Here is an 18,596-nt window from a genome sequence, read left to right on the forward strand (position 1 = left end):
CTTCCAAATCTTATTAGGACATTTCATAAACATTTATCTATATTTCCTACTTCTTGAACAAATGAACACGTCATTAAATTGAATTAAATTAAATTATCCAGTAGTGGTAATTTTGATGTAGCCAACAGCAGGACTAGAAAATTCGTATGACAACTTTCTGACCTACCTTTGACACGACCACATGTAGCTTTAGGAGAAAAAGAAGAGGAATGAAATCGTTTAAGTAATAACGAATAGACAAAAGCAACCACGCATTTCCTAACTCATGCATTAATAAAAACAAATTAAAACCTGTCCCCCGAATCAACTCTCTATCTGATAAAAATTACTCCTGCCGAAATCATAGCAATGTAACCCCGTGAAAGAGCTTTAAGGAGTGATGAGGCTTAAGCTTAGAGCAGGTAGCATGGTAGAGGGATCAGACGATTTATGTTGACATTATTTGACATTGACTTTATATTTGTCTGAGGCATTTGCTGTTTGCCGCATTAACCATGTTAACGGCTCCACTTTACTTACTTGCTCTGTTGTACTGCTTGTTGGTAATCTGCTTACTGGCCAATTGATTCTCCTTGCAGATGTAATTCTTCATGTAGCAGTAGGGCCAGGTATAGTAGAAACTTTGGCAGTTATATCGTGAAGTACATTCAGCCATGCAAGCTTCTATTGTAACAGAAGTGAGTCGTTTGATATCATGGCCGTTGCAAGCCCCATTAACCGTTTCGAACTTACACACCTTCGCTGAAAGAAGATCAACAGTAATTGCATGAGAATTGGTTTTCTATATCTTGTCAACTCACAAAAAGTTCAAACCCCTACCTACCAATATATTGGGCATGCCACCTGGAATTCGATTGATCCCATTGCCACCGTCAAACTTATTTCGCTCCCTCGTTTGGTAACTGGGATTCGCAGTTTACCGGGTTGGTGGGTAGGTTCAACAATGTTTCAACCGAGTGCCTCCCCGAGACGAGATAACCAAGCAACGATCCAGGTTGAATTGATCGATACATAAGGACATGTGTGTCTATATCGATCAGCCAAGGCTGCACCTTCATTTGGCCAACGGCCCTCCACTGTTACAACCAACAAGTAGATAGCTTTATTTGTATCAATGTTTCGATCATTTGCTTGGTGTCTTCCTGTTGTCTTCAATACTTACATGGTGATTTATGGCATGGCACTGCAAAACGTGAGATCATGCATTAGAACTGAGACAAAGTTCGGAGAACAATATCAACGTCGCACGATCGATGCCGGATTCAATTGGATACGAGGACTGTTTTTTTCGCCTTCCTCATCACTTGATGCGGAATACACCTGAAGACGATTTTGCTACAATAGGAACTATGCATCAGTAATTAAGCATAATTTGGCACTGATTAGCCAGGTTTTGGCGCAGCTTGTTGAGTGATCACCATACGGACTACTTGAGTGTCAGTGTGTGCGCGCAACAAGTTTACAAATTATCGTGTCGTCATCAAATATCTATATATAGGCAATCATTTCATGCTTCCTTGAAGATTATGTCTTGAACCAAAAGCATTCGTCTACTTACTCTCCTTTCTGAACTGTCTGTACTGCATTAAGGACGTGTATTTGAGCTGCTTTTTACTGCAGTCGTAGTTCTTAATCCAGCAGTTCCTCGAGCGGTATTGGAAGCTGCGACAGGCCTTTGAGGTGGCGCACTGTGCCTTGCAGGTGCGGAAAGCCACGTCCGTGAGCTTAAGAATATCATGGCCGACGCAATCTCCTTGTCTTTCAGTGTAGCTGCAGACCTTACCTGAAAAAAACCCACAATTTAGGGATTAATCAGATCACACGACACTTTGAAACTGACATAGCATCGCCCTTAGCAAGTTGGGCGCAAAAAATATTTCTTGGCAGAATACTAAACACCGGTGGGCCGGGTCCAATGTTACATAAACCGTCATAAATATAATCCAACTTATATGTATATTATGATGTGTTTTTTGTAGTTTGTTTTAATTTCATAAGTCGGGTCTTAAAGTGTGTTTAGGTATTATGACATCATTTACAAAATATATACTTTTCATTAAAGAATCGTATCAAAGGCTGGTGATATTTTACCTTCGTTCGCTGCACATGTGCCTAAAAATGGGAAAATTTGTTGATTATAAAATTGAGTCAGAATTCATAGTCATATAAACCTCGTCTCCTACAACGGAATGATCTCATGATATGCATTAGATCATTAGTTTTTCATACACGTTTCACTTTAATTGCTCAGTTGCTTTGTCGAGCAACCTCCAGTAATTATCAGCAACAAAATTATTGCTTTTTTTATCACTGGGATTGATATTTTGTCGCAGGTTACAGAAATGTATGGTTCCTGTCACAAAAACCTGCATTGGCCCCAGCGAATGGCTAATTTCGATCGCTTGCAATAAATGTCTCACGTCGCTAGAGCGAAAATTTCTCATTTCCTTGAAGCTCAAACATATTTTACCAGCTGGCATAAAGCAGACTCAACTTCGAGGTCATTTACTCCATCTGTTCGAAGTCGTACAGTTATACATACCAAGTAATTCTGAACGCTGCAAGAGACATCACTCTGAGCAGTATTCTTTAACAACAAAATTAAAGCTAAATGGATTTCTTTTCACCTGTGTTAGGAAGCTAATGGATTTTCAAACCTGTGAGCACACATGTAAATACGTACTTGATTTTGTGAACTGCTGCATATATCTATAACCCTTGTAAGCAAGTTCTGTTGTTGAGCACACATAGGTTTTCAGATAACAATTGGGCCTCTGAAAGTATGCGCTCAGACAGTCCTCTCGTCTCGAGCACGCCATCTTGCATGTTGGCAAATAGACAGCGGGAAGTGTGGCAAGGGCATGTCCTCGGCATTGGCCGAATTGTCTGGTGAATGGGCAAACAGGACCAAGTCCTCGTTTGCAAGCTGAAATGATGAAATTGGTCTGACTCCTTCAGAATACCTGCTTTGATACAATGTAGTATAAATCATTTTAAGTTCAATCCCTTTTTACCGAAAATTCTCCGACTAAAGCAAATAAAGGTGTTCTCAGACTGTTCTTTTTAAGGTTTTGTAACCTTAAATCAATACTCTACACAAAACGAAATTGTCGTACAAGAAACGGCTATTAGTATATTTTCCAACTATTGAAATACACATATCTAACAATTTCGCGGAAGTTGTGACATTGAGGCGAACTGAGGTTATATTATAGGTAATGACCATACAGCACACGTCAAATGCAGCTGTGTCCGGCTTGTATCTGGTGAACTGGTTAATGCAGCAATCTTTATCCACAACTCAACATCAGCATTTCTTGGTCACCTGCTTCTAGCTGAGCTAATTTTGTGTTTCTGATCATTTGTCAGTTTATCTAATGTATTGTGATAAAAACATTTAAACTCCAGTCGAAAAATAAAGACGGGTTGTATAGACTTACATTTCTTGTAGTACTGATTGTAGTTCAAGTCCCCTTTGTTCCTGAGTTGTGTCGGAGTACAATCATAGTTCTTGATGTAGCAAATCCTGGTGAAGTACTGGAACCCAAGGCAGTCGTGATCGTTGTTACACTGTGTTCGGCATGTGTCAAGGTCAACCTTGGCCATGGTCTTGATATTATGACCTGGACATTCGTTATGTTCCAGAGAGTAATCGCAGACTTTGCCTGAAAAAAAATGATTGGTTGCAAAAATAATCAAATCTAGAATTGAATTATTACCCAAGCGATCCGTATATAGACGAGTACACTATGTGAAACGAAACCAGGAAAGGTTTTGTACATAACTACAGATATATTAAAATGTGTTTTCTAAATTCGTCCTTTTCCATACATGTCCTGGTTTTGTTGCTCAATTAACAAAGATCATTGTAAAAACGCCAGAGCAAGCAGAGTTATGTAACACACTTTGAAATAGGCCATTTGAAAATCACTTTTGATTTTAGCTGTTGAATATTTAAGTGACGATTTAACACTCAAATACGGATACATCAAGAAACGCAAAACGCAAAATCTTCAACAGAAATTTTCATATTTCCAGTGTGAATGTGCTGTCGGTGGTATTTATTTCTTCTATATCTATCTTGTGGTTAGACTTACCCAGCATATTGCAGTTGTCTGAAAATGAATACCGTACAGGTAAATAAAGCAGTTTGTAAACAAAATCAGTATGCAAAATATGTAACTTATATTGAGTCATTCTAACTGAATTTATCTTAATTCGCTCTGCAACTTTTGTACTGACATGCTTCAATCAGTTATCTTACATATAATGTTCTTTTACAAATGGTTTCAAGTGTTAGGTATTACGTGTGGTACTGCTCAGCAAATGCATGGCACACAACAGGGAGATATCAAGATAACTGGCCATTTTGAATTATATTGCCTATCAAAATAAGATCTTTAGTTTTGACTAATTTCTTTTTACTTTATTAGTCATAGATATGAAATCATGAGATTGTCGATGCGTGCTGAGATTGTTATTACTGCGACATTGACATGCGTTAAGAAGATCTCTCATCTGCGGTAGTTGCAGCGACCATGATCGCTGGTCGCAGCGATTTAAATCACCCGTCTGGGCGTTTTAGATGAAGCTTACTTACTAGGCTTGACGGTCTGGGTATAATACCTGTTCGTCTTATAAATAAGTTGTTGGGTCGAGCAGATGTAGTTCTTTAGGTAGCAAGTACTCGATGGTTCATACCACAGGAAGCTCCAGCAGTCGACCCGGTAGCTGCATTCGATTTCACAAGCGGCTTGTGACAAACCACCATATGTTGCAATGGCATGTCCGCTACAGGTGCCCTGTTCGGTTTTGAAGCCACTGCATCCTTTGGCTACAAGAAAGTAAATTAATGCTCTGTCGATAATACTAAGTATGGATTAGAGAATAATGTTTAACTAGCTATTGGTTAGAAAGACTAACACTTTGTTCTAATTTTGAATATAGGGGCTTTTGTAATTAGATTAGCTCTAATTCATTAACAATTGAACTTATCGGATGGCTTCGGCCTGAATTATCTTATTACAACCACATACAAAATGCGTTAATTGAGCTCATTAACAATACATTTTTTGGAAAAATAAAAAAGGCTGAGTGCATATCTACTTGATCAATTAAGAAAATAGAGGAATCTGCATTATTGACACTAAAAGGTTACATCGCAAATCGCCATCACTTCTTACAAACGCATCAATGAATTGATTTAACTTATGTTTCATAAAAAGAAACAGAAGTCTTGTGCTTCATTTATTTCAACCGAAAACTTACTCGGAGGCCTTCCGCAGTTCTTGTCTGAAACAGCAAAAATGTGTGATAAATAACCAGCAAGAAGAAGAAAAATCGAGTGCCCCAACCGTAACGATAATACTGTATGTACTATCAAGTTAGCATTGTGGATTGTAGCAAAATACATTAGGGCCGTTTAGACGACGCGAAAAAATCCGGATGCGTCCCGAATCCGGATTAATTTTTCGTCGTGTAAACGCAAAAAGATCCGGATCAATGTGGTTGCATCCGGACTAAAAAGGTACCATCGCCTTGGGTGGTTTTAATCCGGATTCATCCAGATTCGATCCGAATGCGGTATTTTCGCCTGTCGTCTAAACGGCCCTAATGTGTCAGTAAATCATTCTCCGTTTCAGTTGACCCAAGTTTCCATTCGAAATTGAAACTCATTTTTGTTTTATAAGGGTCGTTGTTGATAAAACTATTTACTTTTTTTCCCGATAGTACAAGTGATATTGTCCGTGGTAACGTAATCAATGAGTTAACCGATTTTCAAATAATGTATAGCTGCAAGGGGCATCAGCGTGGAATGCGTCACGACTGCCAAGAGTTGGAGGAACTGTGTCTCCTGACTCACTCTGTAACTGACTGTGTGATATACTCACTGTCCTTCACATAATCCTTATACAGCCTGTTGCCCTTGTAAAGAAGCGTAGCCTGTGGACAAACGTAGTTTTTCAGCCAGCAAGTATTGCTCCTGTATTGAAGCGACAAACAGTCCGTCCTTGCGGAACATTCGGCCTGGCACGTCTCCAGTGTAATGCCAGAGAAACTTTTGATATCGTGACCATTGCAGAGACCGTAACGTCTTGTGAACTTGCATACTGCAGCTAAAACACATGATGAGAGTAAGGATTGATAAGTGGTAGTTAGTGTGAAAGTATCTAAAAGTCTATCTGGAACACTTAGTCCCAATAGATGTTTTTTTCGATTAATGACAAAAAAATTAAATCGTCAGTGCAAAGCTGGCAAGCTGCGAATTTGTAGTCCGCCGGCCACAATATGTGGCGACTGGCATGTGATTGTTTTGCGATATGGCGTCTCCAATGAACTTTGACTGGGATATTTTGGCGATGTATTTCTGTGGCAGAGAGTGTGTTGACTTGACATGAATTTCAGTAATGAAACACTGCTATACTTACGAACTGGTAGCTTGCACGAGGCTGAAATGAAACAAAAATATCACTTATGTATGTAATACAGGACAAGTTCTTATTTTATGACGCTTTAGATTTTGGTACGACATGATTGTATAGTTTCACCCGTTTAAGATGATTTCCAAATAGTACAAAAACGAGAGATGCACATAGTTATTCAATGCCATATGTGGACAGACCTATAATACAAGTAAGTTGGCGACATCAAGGTTTCCGATGATAATAACGTCATGTTCCGGGATTCATGATGAGCCTATATAATGGGACGTCTTGGCAGGACCCCCCTTTTTCTACCTCACATTGGTTCAACGCTTCTGGAATAGCAGGAAGTGCGACTTGACCATAAGTTCCAAACAGATCATATTCTGATCTTCAGCAGGTTAAAATGCAATTTCTAATAGACAAGGCCAGGTGGTCTGGGACTTATGTAAAGGATAGATTGCGACGGTGACATGTCATCAGACAACCGCAGCTGATATGTACAATTATTTCAATCGATATATACCTGTCTTCCTAAACTGGTTGTAATAACGGTTGCCTTTATACGAGAGCTCAGCATCCGTACAGATATGGTCCTTGAGCCAACACCTAGTGTCGCGGTACTGAAGACTTTTGCACTCCGCCATCTTGGAACATTGCATTTCACACGTCCTGAGGGATACTGCCGTGAACGCCTGGATGTTACGCATATTTTTGTTGCAGTCACCGTGTACACGATTGAACTGGCAGACATGAGCTTTGAAAAAAAGGTTATGTTATAATCAAAGACCTCGAGTGTAAGAGTTAAACACTGTATAGTTGAGTGGTTGATGGGTGAACGTACATGTGCTGATGAAATGCACGTTATTCTGTTGGAGAATACTATTTAGCACCAAAACCTTCAAGCAGGATATGAAGATGTACAAAATGCGATTTATTAAAAATAATTCCAAAATCGTATACAACATGTAGCAGACCCATGTGCCACATTTCATTCAGGGTCGCTCTGATACCGAAGACGTATTGAAAAAGGGCAATATTTGAGTGTGACGGTACTTCCAAATACAGACCATGTCACAAGCCCGAGCAGTAATCTTACCTTTGGCTTTGGGACACTCTGAAATGAGAGGAACGTAATGACTAAAAACGTACTTCTGCAAAAACGTTCATCTTTCGACCGCAAATTGGACCTTTTTCCACTGTGCCGCTCTACTACGTGCAGATTATCATCATTTTTTCCAACGAGAATTTTCTTCAAAGCAGTCGGTGGACCATATGTACAAAATTTAAATATTTCATCATGCACTGGATTCTGAGTATTCACCATAAGCCCCGTGGTGTCTTCAGCTTGGAGCGGGTGTACGTGGCACTGTGTCAATCAACTCATCTTAGACCAAATTTTAAAGGTCAAACAACAGGCTCGGGGAAGGGGGACCGCCAAGCGAGTCCTATGCACCAGTTTAGGATATTATTATCAACCAGTGCTTTTGGCTCTTCTTTAATTTTGCACCACCTAACATTATTGTGTTATGCTTGAATTTGTGTGAAATGTATAGCTGTTCATTGCGTTGGTTACACAATGATGTTGCTCGTACATGTATGTAAAACACATGATGATAGGGAGTTTTCGCAAAGTTTCCGAAGCGACCACGTGAACGCCTATCCCATTGTTCGACTTATCCGGAAGTCAAACAATGAAATGGGCGTTCACGTTGGCGTTTCGGGGGATTCGCAAAAACTCCCTTTTCGTGACCAGGGCCGTACCTGTGTTTTTCTTTCTGTAATTATGGTAGTTCTGGTTGCCTTTCTGAGTCATCTGCGCATCAGTGCAGTCATAATTCTGGATCCAGCAGGTGCCCACCTTAAACTGGAATCCCAAGCAATCCCGATTGTTGCTGCACTGAGTTTTACACGTGTCGAGGTCAACCTTGGTCAATGTCTGTATCACGTGACCGGAACAGAGGGCATTTCTGTGGATGTATTCACAGATAAATCCTGAAAAATATCATTATGTTTAATATTTAGTACTCGTTAGTAGGCCTTCCTTGACAGTGCTATGTGGTATGATTCTTAATGGTGTTTTTAAAATAAATCTTTATAAAGGACCGTTGCAATCAAAACCATATTTCTGAGCACAAATCTCGTTTCGACTTCAAAATTCACCGCTGAATATTTCCAACGTTTCCCATGCCCTTCCACACACGCGATTACAAAGTCAACTTATGACTGGTAGATACAGCGCGTCTAGTTTAAGGTAAATTACACAAGCGTGAGGTTAAATTATGATTTAGTTACCTATCCTTGGTCCGCATGAATCTGAAAAAAAGGTAAAAACGGGGAAGTTAGAGTAAAAGAAAGTAAAAGAACAATCATTTTGTTTGATATCAAATATTGTTTGCCGATATTGACAGATTGAATACAATTTACGAATTCTAACCACTCCCAGTTTTTGTTTTAATCATTTTACATGACTGTATGAAACAAAATCTGCTGACTGGACGCATCTAGCTTGTTTTGCTGACAACAGGCAAAGAACAGGTGTGTCAATTGATATCTTTCTCTGATGGCTTTTAAGTTTATAAATACAATTCCGCTCTGTACTTTGGAAGTCAGAGTGTTCTACCTTCGCAAAATTTTTTAAGGAGTAGGAGGGACTATCACAATTACTAGAAAGCGTCACTTACTAGGTTTTCTGTAATTCGAAGCTCCTACCACCCCTCTCTGTGAAAACTGGTTGGCCGCGCAGTCGAAATTCTTGAGATAACAAATTCTGGTGTAAGTATACTGGAAGCTGAGGCAGGAAATTTGTTGGGTACATTCTGTCTTACAGAATTCGAGAGAGACGGCAGAGTACGTCCTGTAGTTGTGACCATTACAGTTAGCTTGGGTGAATTCAAATTCGCAATACTTATCTGGAGACAAAGAATAGGAATTATTGATAACATAACTAATATCATAGACATGCACACTGGTTGGATCACAATATGTGATATGGTGATAATGACACCTGGCCGAAAGGCCATCTGCTGCGGCCTTCGGAAAACTTAACAACATAGCAAATTTAACAAAGATTGACATAAGGTATAACACCAGAGGAAAAATACTGGGAGGCTGCTGCAAGTCGCAAGCTTCCTCCAGCTAACCAGATCCCGGGCGGGGCCCGCGGTTTGACGTTACTTATTAGCAACCCGTTGGTTCACTCACTTGGTGGGACGGAACAACGTCGGTCTAAAATAGAAAAAGTGAAAATACAGTTATAAGGTCCTTATCAATTACGAATCTGGGAAGAGAAACGACATTTTGCTATGGCCAACACGCGTGGTATTTCAAACATAAAGCAGTAACATAGTGAACTATTTATGAATTAAATCCATTCAATTATCATTTATAAACGTCATGAATTCAATCTATGAGAATAAAATAATCATGCGTTGGGACTCCACTCTTGAAAGGACCTCCACTGCATCCTTAGAGCAACTGATCATGATAACAGTTGGATACAACTTCATGTATCTCACTAACCAATTCACACATGGTCATCGGTTATCATTGTTTAAAGCGTACTTACCATTCTTGGTATACTGCTTATAAAGCCTATTTCCTTTGTATTGTAGTTTGCTGTCGTCACAGGCGTAGTTCTGAAGCCAACAATAGATGGAGCGGAACTGGAACCCATGACAATTGTGCATTCTTGAACACTCGGCTTTACAACTCTCTAGGTGGACGTAGGTCAGAGTCTGGATGACGCGACCGGGGCAGTTACCGTATCTGATGCTGTAGCTACATTTTGTTCCTGTTGGTCAAATGAAATGGCATATTTACCGAGGCTTGAGAATTTAGCCAACACCTAGTACAGCAATGAAAATACTTAAGTAAAGTGATGAAAATAGAAATATATATCCCATTAAGATATCGCACTTTAGAACCAAATCTGTTTCTAATGTACAGCCTAGCGCGTATGAATATCAACACCTACTCCATACGACATCTCCAAAACTAAACGGGATTTCATATCATGGATGATGAATCATTATTATTCCAAAATAATGCATCTATCTACCGTGTGACAACGTTAACTACCCATCACTGCACTTGTCGCATTGTTTGTAAAGTGTTTCTCGAAACTTGGCCCCGGACAAACGTCCCAATGTTGGATTTGGTTTATGGAAATATTCTGCTGTAAATCGACGTATCTACATGTAATGCATGCACTTAATTGCCCTTACCTTTTGTGCACTGCCCTGTCTTGACAAAATTATTCTGAAGTTTATTTCCTACACCCGTCATCTCCGAGGGACGGCACTTATAATCACTCAGCCAGCAAACGTTCTGTCTCATTTGGAAGTTTTTACATTCTCCTCGTTGGCTGCACTCCTGCATACAGGTTTCGGGGCTGACGTTCGTCAAGGTGGCAATGCGCCAGTTGTACGAATAGGCACCGCAGGTTCCGTAGGAGCGACGGAATTGACACTTAACATCTGAAAATAAATCAGCTTGATTGATCACCTGAAGGGAACTGGAACCGCCGAGCGATTTATTCAACTTTTCGGCTTTCACCGCCCGAGAAAGTCAAACTTCCAACTTCATATTCGAGTTCAGATTTGTAGCTCCGCCCCCAGTGCCCGAGCATGCGCAGTTCATTTTGTTATTATTGAGAATCATGTGAGAATCACGTGAGTCATGCGATCTTTCATTCATGAGTTTTCGTAGTAAATTCCATAGTAGTGACGTCACTCAATGATTGACAGCTAGGCGCCATGTTTCATTCATGCCTCGTTCTGATCACCCGATACGCGGGAACTGCAAACGAGGTCATACGAACTGGCTTGGCGGTTTTAGTTCCCTTTAATACACTTGAAAGCTTTGATCAATCGCCGGATTCGACGGAGAAGTTTATTATCGGATGCATCTCTTATATTTATACTCCAGACATATTTAACTTCGGCAGAGTACTCTGAAGGAATTTTTCTAAATTCGTGTAGTTTGAAGAAAACTGCAACTCTGTGAAGCATATTCGCTAAGTATGAGTATGGATTCAGAATTTCGAAAAGGAAAGATTGATAGATAGATCTTTAATGATATGAGTACTCAATGACATCTGACTTACCAGATCCTCTCCTACAATCTGAAGAAGAAAAAAACATGTTAAATTTAAGAGTAAAATGATTATACAGTTTAGACAAACTCTTGGGAATAGGCTTTATAAGCAGTATACCAAGAATGGTTAGTATAATTTAAACAATGATAACCGATGACCATGTGTGAAAAAGGTGTCCACAGGCATCAGCTGGCCAGTTTAAGCTACATGTACACGAAGTCGCCAATAGGGAATCTCTCCCATCACTGCTCGCTTTTGTACGGGGATATATCAATACTGTATCAATTTAAGCACGACGAAGTCCACTCATATTGCATATTCGTCACCTGCAGATGACCATTTTGACCTTCTGGGTCCTAGCTCTCCTTAATATACTGGACTTACTGGTGGGGTTTTACCATTGAAATAACGTTTTCGCTTGTGATACGGAGGTAAAACACATTGGAGTCTGGCGATTAAATATGATGACTTGATAGGAAGTTTCGTTCGTCATGCTGAAGAAGGTTTTTTCCACAATTCAAACATACAGCTCGACATATATTGCAACTGTTGCTATGGTTTTATGACTGAACAGTTTACGATATGATACAGACTCTGTTCTCATAGCTTGCCATGACTCCACAAAAAAGGTCAGATCGGGCAGTTCTTCAACACAAAATCATATAATCGATGTAGATGTATTCCTTACCTTCTTTGATATAGTTGTCATAATTTGCGTTTCCTTTGTATACCAACTGGTTCGCTTTACAAGCGTAGTTCTGCAACCAGCAAACCTGATCAGACCATCGGTAGGAGAACCCAACACAGTCGACCTTCAGGTTGCACGCAGTCTTACAGGTCTCTGGTTCGATCTTCGAAATAGTTTGTATGACATGCCCGGAACAGAGAGCCTTCTTCGTTGCAGCATAGGCGCAAACTTGACTTGGATAGTCCCTCGCTGGAAATGATATAACCCTCATAATACGCCGTCGAAGAAATTCATTACTTAGTACAGTGTAACCTCCATAAGCGGAAACCCCTCTATTAAGGACAGTTTAGGTCCCAAATAGGTCGTTTCCATTCAATTTGACCTCTCTAATCAGGACACCTATACTAAAGACAGTCCCGAGGGTGTCATGGAGAGTTCTACTGTATAATTCAGAAATTGTTAATGTTTCTTTAAAAAGTAACCTTCTTTACATCTAAATCTTCAAATGTTTTATAGCAACTGACCGCCTTGTTCACGGCTATTGACAATTTGGAGTTTAGTGGTAAAACCATCTATAAATACAGTTACAGTTTCAAGGAGATGTCTCAATTTCTTCCGAGTATGACAACTGGTACACCATTGCTGCGAACATGTTTATTTGTTACGGGTAATAAATCTCCCCGTTTTAATATGACTATGTTCATTTGGTGGTTCATCCAGTGGTGCATAGCAAGAGTTGTTAGGTCGGACTCTTACAATTTCATATATTTTGTATTGATCAGATTATATTTGGTAAACTCAACAACCGAATTGAGTGATTGCAACAGTAGAAGATAGATGTTCTGTTTAGATAGGATTTGAAGAATTGATGTCCAGGGCCTGTTTATTGTTCGAAACAATTAAGCCACCCACTCGACGTTATTTTTAAGTTGGCATCTAATGGGCTTAACTCAAGGAGACAAAGCCAAGGCAACGTCAATCCCAAGTAATGGACATAACTTGTTTTCCATGACTTGGGCCGGTGTAACATCTGTGGTTGTTTCCCATGTGTCAGTGTTTCCAAACAATAGGCAGCTAGAGAGACCACGACTTTTCAATAGGGGGGATACACAGAAAAACTTGTCAATCAATTTTTGAGCGTTCCCAAACAATGAGGGGAAATACTCAAAAACAGAAACACTCAAAAACATTACACCGGCTCATGCGGCATCAACATAACGGTTGATGACCAATAAGGCATGAGACAACGATATTCTTCATCAATAATCCCAGTCGAAGAGTGATCAATGCCCCGTCTCGAACCCGCTATTGTAAAGGTGAAAATTCGTTGGACTTAGAAAATATGTCAAATTAGGTCTGGATCAGACGGCGAGGTATGCACGAAACTACTGTATTATCGTTGCATGGCAGTACTTACAGAGTGGTATTATCTTGCAAGAGGCTGAAACCGAAGTAATATTGTTAGATGACATTTTGGACTATCACAAAATAATGGTGCATGATTACAATTGATATTTGAAGATACATAATATGGCTGTCTTTATGTCAAATATTTCTCGTACTGCGATAACCAAGCTGATTGAACCGAGGAATGTATCAAAATGGTTGGTAACTCTGACGTTAGCGTGACGAAAGACACGGCTGTGCATTTCAAGGCGGAAACGTTGTTTATAACACCAACAAATTCTCTAGTCGGGAAAAGTAATAATATCTGTATTTCTGCTGTTGACGCATAAAATAAATCAGAAAATGAAATTTCTTGACAGAGAAACAGTGTGCGCGAAGCAAAAAACAACCAAAAGGAATGATGTGAGCCATCCTTCAAGGACACCCTGTGAAGGTTTTCTTTCTACTTACTTGACTTGACGTTTTGATTGTAGAGAGCATTAGTCTTGTATAAGAGCTGGTTAGGCTTGCATATATAGTTCTTCAGGTAGCAGTGATTGGCCCGATCATTGTGGAAGAAACTGAGGCAGTCGATTCGCCGGGAACAATCGGTCCTACACGCATCCAAGGATAAGTAGTAGTGGACCCTGATGTCATGACCGCTACAGAATCCTTTTTCAGTGGTGAACTGACACACATCGCCTAAGAAGAAAAATTGGATACAAGCTGTTTATATGTGAAAAGGACTTTAATTTCCTTCCTTGAGCTTCATTTGGTTCGTAATATTTGCCATTAAATTACAATGTACGTTGAAATTAAGTCAATCATTCAAATAGATTAATAAGTCCCTTATAATAATCCATGAAACCGAAGAAAATACATTCATAAAAACATTTTTCAGTGATAATTTCAATGGGATTTCTGGACATTACCAGTAGAGATGTTGCTGATACGCATAACGACAAAAGCTAAAAAATACGATTAAGCTTGAGTTATTTGGAGAAGACAGTGGGCCCAAGGAGCATACTTAAAGTGGGACCTCTCTTAGCGGACATCTCTCAATACACTACTGTTGTGGCCTAAAATTGGTTGTTTCCATTAAACTTGACCTCTCTAATTAGGATTGCGGACACTTTTCCAGGGCAGGACTTCCAGGACCGAAGGTGTCCTTCAAAGAGAGGTTCTCCAACTCTTATTTGTACTTACTTGGTGGTGTACCACAGCTCACTGCAAATAAGAGCAATTAAATTGAGTGTGCATAATTCAAAGATAATGACCTTACAAGTTCCAAATACATTAGCGGTGACACCCGAGAGCGTATGATCGAATCAGTTTTTAAAACAATCACAACAAATGCACTATCATGTACGGGCTGCCTGGTAAACGTAGTTACAAATGCAACCTTGCGTAAGGAATCGGCAGAGGCGCACAATGACTTGGGACGAGGATGGTGTACGGGGGCAGGGCGATCGTCCTTACCGGAAGTGTGGCATGATCAAAGAGGACATACTAAAATGTCAAGCTGTGGTAAAAAGATGGCTGTGATAGGTGAAATTGGATCTAATCCTCAATCTCAGGTAGATTTTGAAGAGGCAGGTCAATCCAGAGCAATACATGTGACTGTGCTTTTTGATAGTATATTTACAAAACTGTCACACTGGCCCAATTGGAACTTGTATTTTAGTAGGTCCAGATCAGTGAGCGGGCGTCAATCTTAGTAAACGGTTTACACATAAGTCGTTTTTGTCTTCTCTTGCAATTTGTTTTGTAGTCTTATAAAATGTTATCATTACGTTTGTAAATGTTTCTTCATGAGACACATCAACGTTGTAAATGGTCAAAATACCGAAGGGGTACCGAATGTACAAGGAATGTATACGATCGCCAAATAGATCGAGGAAGCTGGCCTGAAGAGTATACCGTAAAGTTTGACAACAACTTCCAAAGAGCGTTTTTGTTTTTTGTTTTAGATGAGTGGACTAGCCATCCTTCTACTACATCTAATCCATGGACATGCCCGTTATTTTTTTAACTGTATATACTTACAACTTTTCTTGTCATACTGTTTGTACAGTCTGTTTCCCTTGTAAAGGAGCTGGGCATCCGTGCACGCGTAGTTCTTCAACCAACACGTTCTCGTCCTGTACTGAACCCCAAGGCATAGCTTTTGTACGGAACACTGGTCCAAGCAGGCACTGAGTGAGATATCGCTGTAGCTTCTGATGTCACGGCCATTACACAATCCGTAGCGTAAGTTAAACGCACATACCGGGCCTATGTAAGACAGAACATATAATTAGGGTCGCCCGTCAAAATTCGCCTGAAAAACTTCAGTTTCTGAATATCAATAGCACCTAGATACAACTTTTGGGAAGCGCCAAGAGTGACTACGAATTAAAAAATGTTTCAAAACATTTGTGGAAACGCATCAACGAGGTGATGAAGGCGCAGAATAGCAAACGCAGGGCATCTATAAGAATGAAATATAATATAAGTTGATGTCTGATTTACAAATCGGCGGATGTTAGTTCTCTTCCTCGTATCTATCCTAAACCCTACATACAGTTCTTGTCCACACTAACCTTTACATTAATCAAACATTCAGTAAAACCATTCAAACTTTATGATATATCTTAACCTAAACTTTGTTACCCTCATCTGGAAAAAAACATGGGTGATTTACCTCTATCTATCTTGCATTTTCCTGTAAAAGAAAAAAGGCAATTCATTTAGAGAGGTTTTAATGTGTTAAATTCAACAGCAATAATTGATAGCAAGATATATAAAACTGTAAAATATTTATACATTTGTGCTTAGATGAAGCAAACGGTCCACTTCTGCGTAAAAAATTTAGTACCGATCCCGATCGCTAGCCTAGTGTTTACAGGCGTCCGCTTCTTGAACGCAAGGTCGAAGGACCCAAGTCCCGTTGGTCCTCTTTGTGGCCGGTTGGCAGCCTTTAGCTAGTAATACATAGGGTACGACCAACTTTATCATCAGGCGCCTGGCATTGGAGATAAATGAAAGACTTTGGCAGTAAAAAGTGTCGTATAAGCCAAATCTGGCTAGCCCTTTCAGTAGGAGTGATGACACCAGAATAAACTATTTTACTTATATATACATTCAGTATGAAGTTACACATCTTTGTCAGGGCATCGTGCCATTCAAGATTAACTTTTTGAAACAGCCAAACAGCTTAAGAGATATGATGTCTTGAAGTGATTTATACCTAAGCAAGTCATAATCTTTTGGTGGACTAATTACAGTCACTGAAAGGATATAAAATAGGTAGGCGCACCCTGTAACAATTCCCAAATAATTCAACCACTAGACATGTGTACCTGTTTTCCTGTATTGGTTATAGTATCTGTTTCCCTTGTATCTTAACTGACTGTCAGTACACTTGATACTCTTCAGCCAACAAGTTGTTACCCTGTACTGGAATGATTTGCAGTTTGCCATCTGTGAGCATTCCATCTTGCAAGTTGCCAGTGCAACTAGAGTGAGGGTCTTTATTGTCCCTTGGACGCAGTCACCAGTTGCCAACTCGAATACGCAGGGATCGCCTGAAGAAACGAACGGGTTTGAATTATTTGATAATCACTTACTCTGTTGCCACTGCTGAACGGATGGTGAAAGATGCTTGAACTTGAAATTCAAGTCAAGGAAGTTAATATAAATATAGACCTCTACTGGGCTGTCACCATAACCATCATTATCACAATTTATGTATGTATTTGTCTTATTTCTCTTGTTAATTGTTGACCATATTTAGTTTATTTTCTTCTGTATCTAAAGTTCAGGGACAATGATACAGGTCGTCCCCGTGAATACCGGTATCGGGTGCCATTTTGAAGAGGCCTCTTGGGGTGCCATATATTGCATGTATTATAATTGGCTATTTATACTCAATGAACAGTGTTATTTAAATGTTATTGTATGCACAGATCGTCACAGTCATTGGCTAAATATATGTAAGCCACACCAGCGGGTATTTCGAATGTTTTGTTAATAGTCGATGTTACAGGGCGGTATGGGAAGCGGCGCTTTGCAGATTGTACATTACGTCACAATAAATGCGGGACCAGGGCCTATTTAGTCCTTGTGGACCTCCGAAATGCATGGTCCTACTTTCATAATACAGAAAGGTTAGACTACCGGTATTCACAAGGACATCCCGTAATTTGCTTCGGCCCTGCTTTCATTTAATACTTTTCTTGGTCAATAAGGGCATATATATAGAAAGATGCAAAAGAAAACGAAATCAAGACGTTAGAACCACGTTAGAAAATATTTTTAACATGATAGTCCTTATTTAGATAGCGTATTTTATGTCGTCCATATTCTACCCAGGTCAGACTTTTGCATGTGTTTTCCATTCGCACACACCCGAGGAAGAAATAATCTATTTATAATAGAAAACTCTTAGCTAGTTTGCTTAGCTACACCTAGGCGGCGCCCCTATACAGCCTTTGCCTCGTGTGAGCCGCCATCACCAGTACTTCTTCATCGGCACACTGTTGCACACTGTTCTGAGTTTCCTTACCACGTTTTCGTCCGATTTCGGCCGATTCCGAGTTAAAGAAGGACTGCCCAGGACACATCCGGGAGGTTTACTTTCTCAAGGAGACGGGTGAGATCGTTCTTTTACAATCCCCCTCGATTTCCGCTTTTGGAGCGTGTTTTTTCCTGCCGTCTCCAAGAAATGTTTTCTCCTTTCTCCCGGGCTGTTGGTCACGTAACCCGTTCGTACTATAGCACTTTGTGGTTTTTCCCATAGAAATTTGTCATAATGGTATCATTATTGTCGCCTTTTCTCTCTTCTCTGGGTGTTCCACCCTTTGTTTTGGACCTCCCGCCCTTCAGGGCGGGTTTTCGTGGTCCTTTTACCGGTGTGTCGGGGATTCATAGTCCCCGGCCCAGTTCTTCCCCGTGTCGGGGTGCGGGTAGTTCCGCCCCCTTTGGGCCAGACCCTTCCGCCCCCGGGATGCCTTCCTCTTCT

General features: G+C 40.1%; 1 protein-coding gene across 1 annotated transcript in view; it reads right to left on the minus strand.

The window, feature by feature from the left end:
• The window catches only part of LOC135482717 (uncharacterized), an 86,455-nt gene that overhangs the window by 42,705 nt on the left and 25,154 nt on the right, over window positions 1-18,596 (minus strand). The window contains exons 23-50 of the mRNA XM_064763015.1: window positions 16,936-17,160; window positions 16,278-16,298; window positions 15,641-15,868; window positions 14,801-14,821; window positions 14,066-14,296; window positions 13,626-13,649; window positions 12,209-12,457; window positions 11,530-11,547; window positions 10,649-10,900; window positions 9,991-10,215; window positions 9,627-9,650; window positions 9,107-9,334; window positions 8,718-8,738; window positions 8,187-8,417; window positions 7,522-7,539; window positions 6,949-7,179; window positions 6,429-6,449; window positions 5,892-6,116; window positions 5,269-5,292; window positions 4,601-4,834; window positions 4,098-4,115; window positions 3,441-3,665; window positions 2,684-2,926; window positions 2,092-2,112; window positions 1,559-1,783; window positions 1,163-1,183; window positions 520-741; window positions 167-187 (exon numbers count right to left, since the gene is read on the minus strand). Coding sequence (XP_064619085.1) covers window positions 167-187; window positions 520-741; window positions 1,163-1,183; window positions 1,559-1,783; window positions 2,092-2,112; window positions 2,684-2,926; window positions 3,441-3,665; window positions 4,098-4,115; window positions 4,601-4,834; window positions 5,269-5,292; window positions 5,892-6,116; window positions 6,429-6,449; window positions 6,949-7,179; window positions 7,522-7,539; window positions 8,187-8,417; window positions 8,718-8,738; window positions 9,107-9,334; window positions 9,627-9,650; window positions 9,991-10,215; window positions 10,649-10,900; window positions 11,530-11,547; window positions 12,209-12,457; window positions 13,626-13,649; window positions 14,066-14,296; window positions 14,801-14,821; window positions 15,641-15,868; window positions 16,278-16,298; window positions 16,936-17,160 — 3,747 coding nt within the window. The remainder of the gene's footprint in view (window positions 1-166; window positions 188-519; window positions 742-1,162; window positions 1,184-1,558; window positions 1,784-2,091; window positions 2,113-2,683; window positions 2,927-3,440; window positions 3,666-4,097; window positions 4,116-4,600; window positions 4,835-5,268; window positions 5,293-5,891; window positions 6,117-6,428; window positions 6,450-6,948; window positions 7,180-7,521; window positions 7,540-8,186; window positions 8,418-8,717; window positions 8,739-9,106; window positions 9,335-9,626; window positions 9,651-9,990; window positions 10,216-10,648; window positions 10,901-11,529; window positions 11,548-12,208; window positions 12,458-13,625; window positions 13,650-14,065; window positions 14,297-14,800; window positions 14,822-15,640; window positions 15,869-16,277; window positions 16,299-16,935; window positions 17,161-18,596) is intronic.

This window comes from Lineus longissimus, chromosome 2 (genome assembly GCF_910592395.1).
Source record: "Lineus longissimus chromosome 2, tnLinLong1.2, whole genome shotgun sequence".
Taxonomy (NCBI): domain Eukaryota; kingdom Metazoa; phylum Nemertea; class Pilidiophora; order Heteronemertea; family Lineidae; genus Lineus; species Lineus longissimus.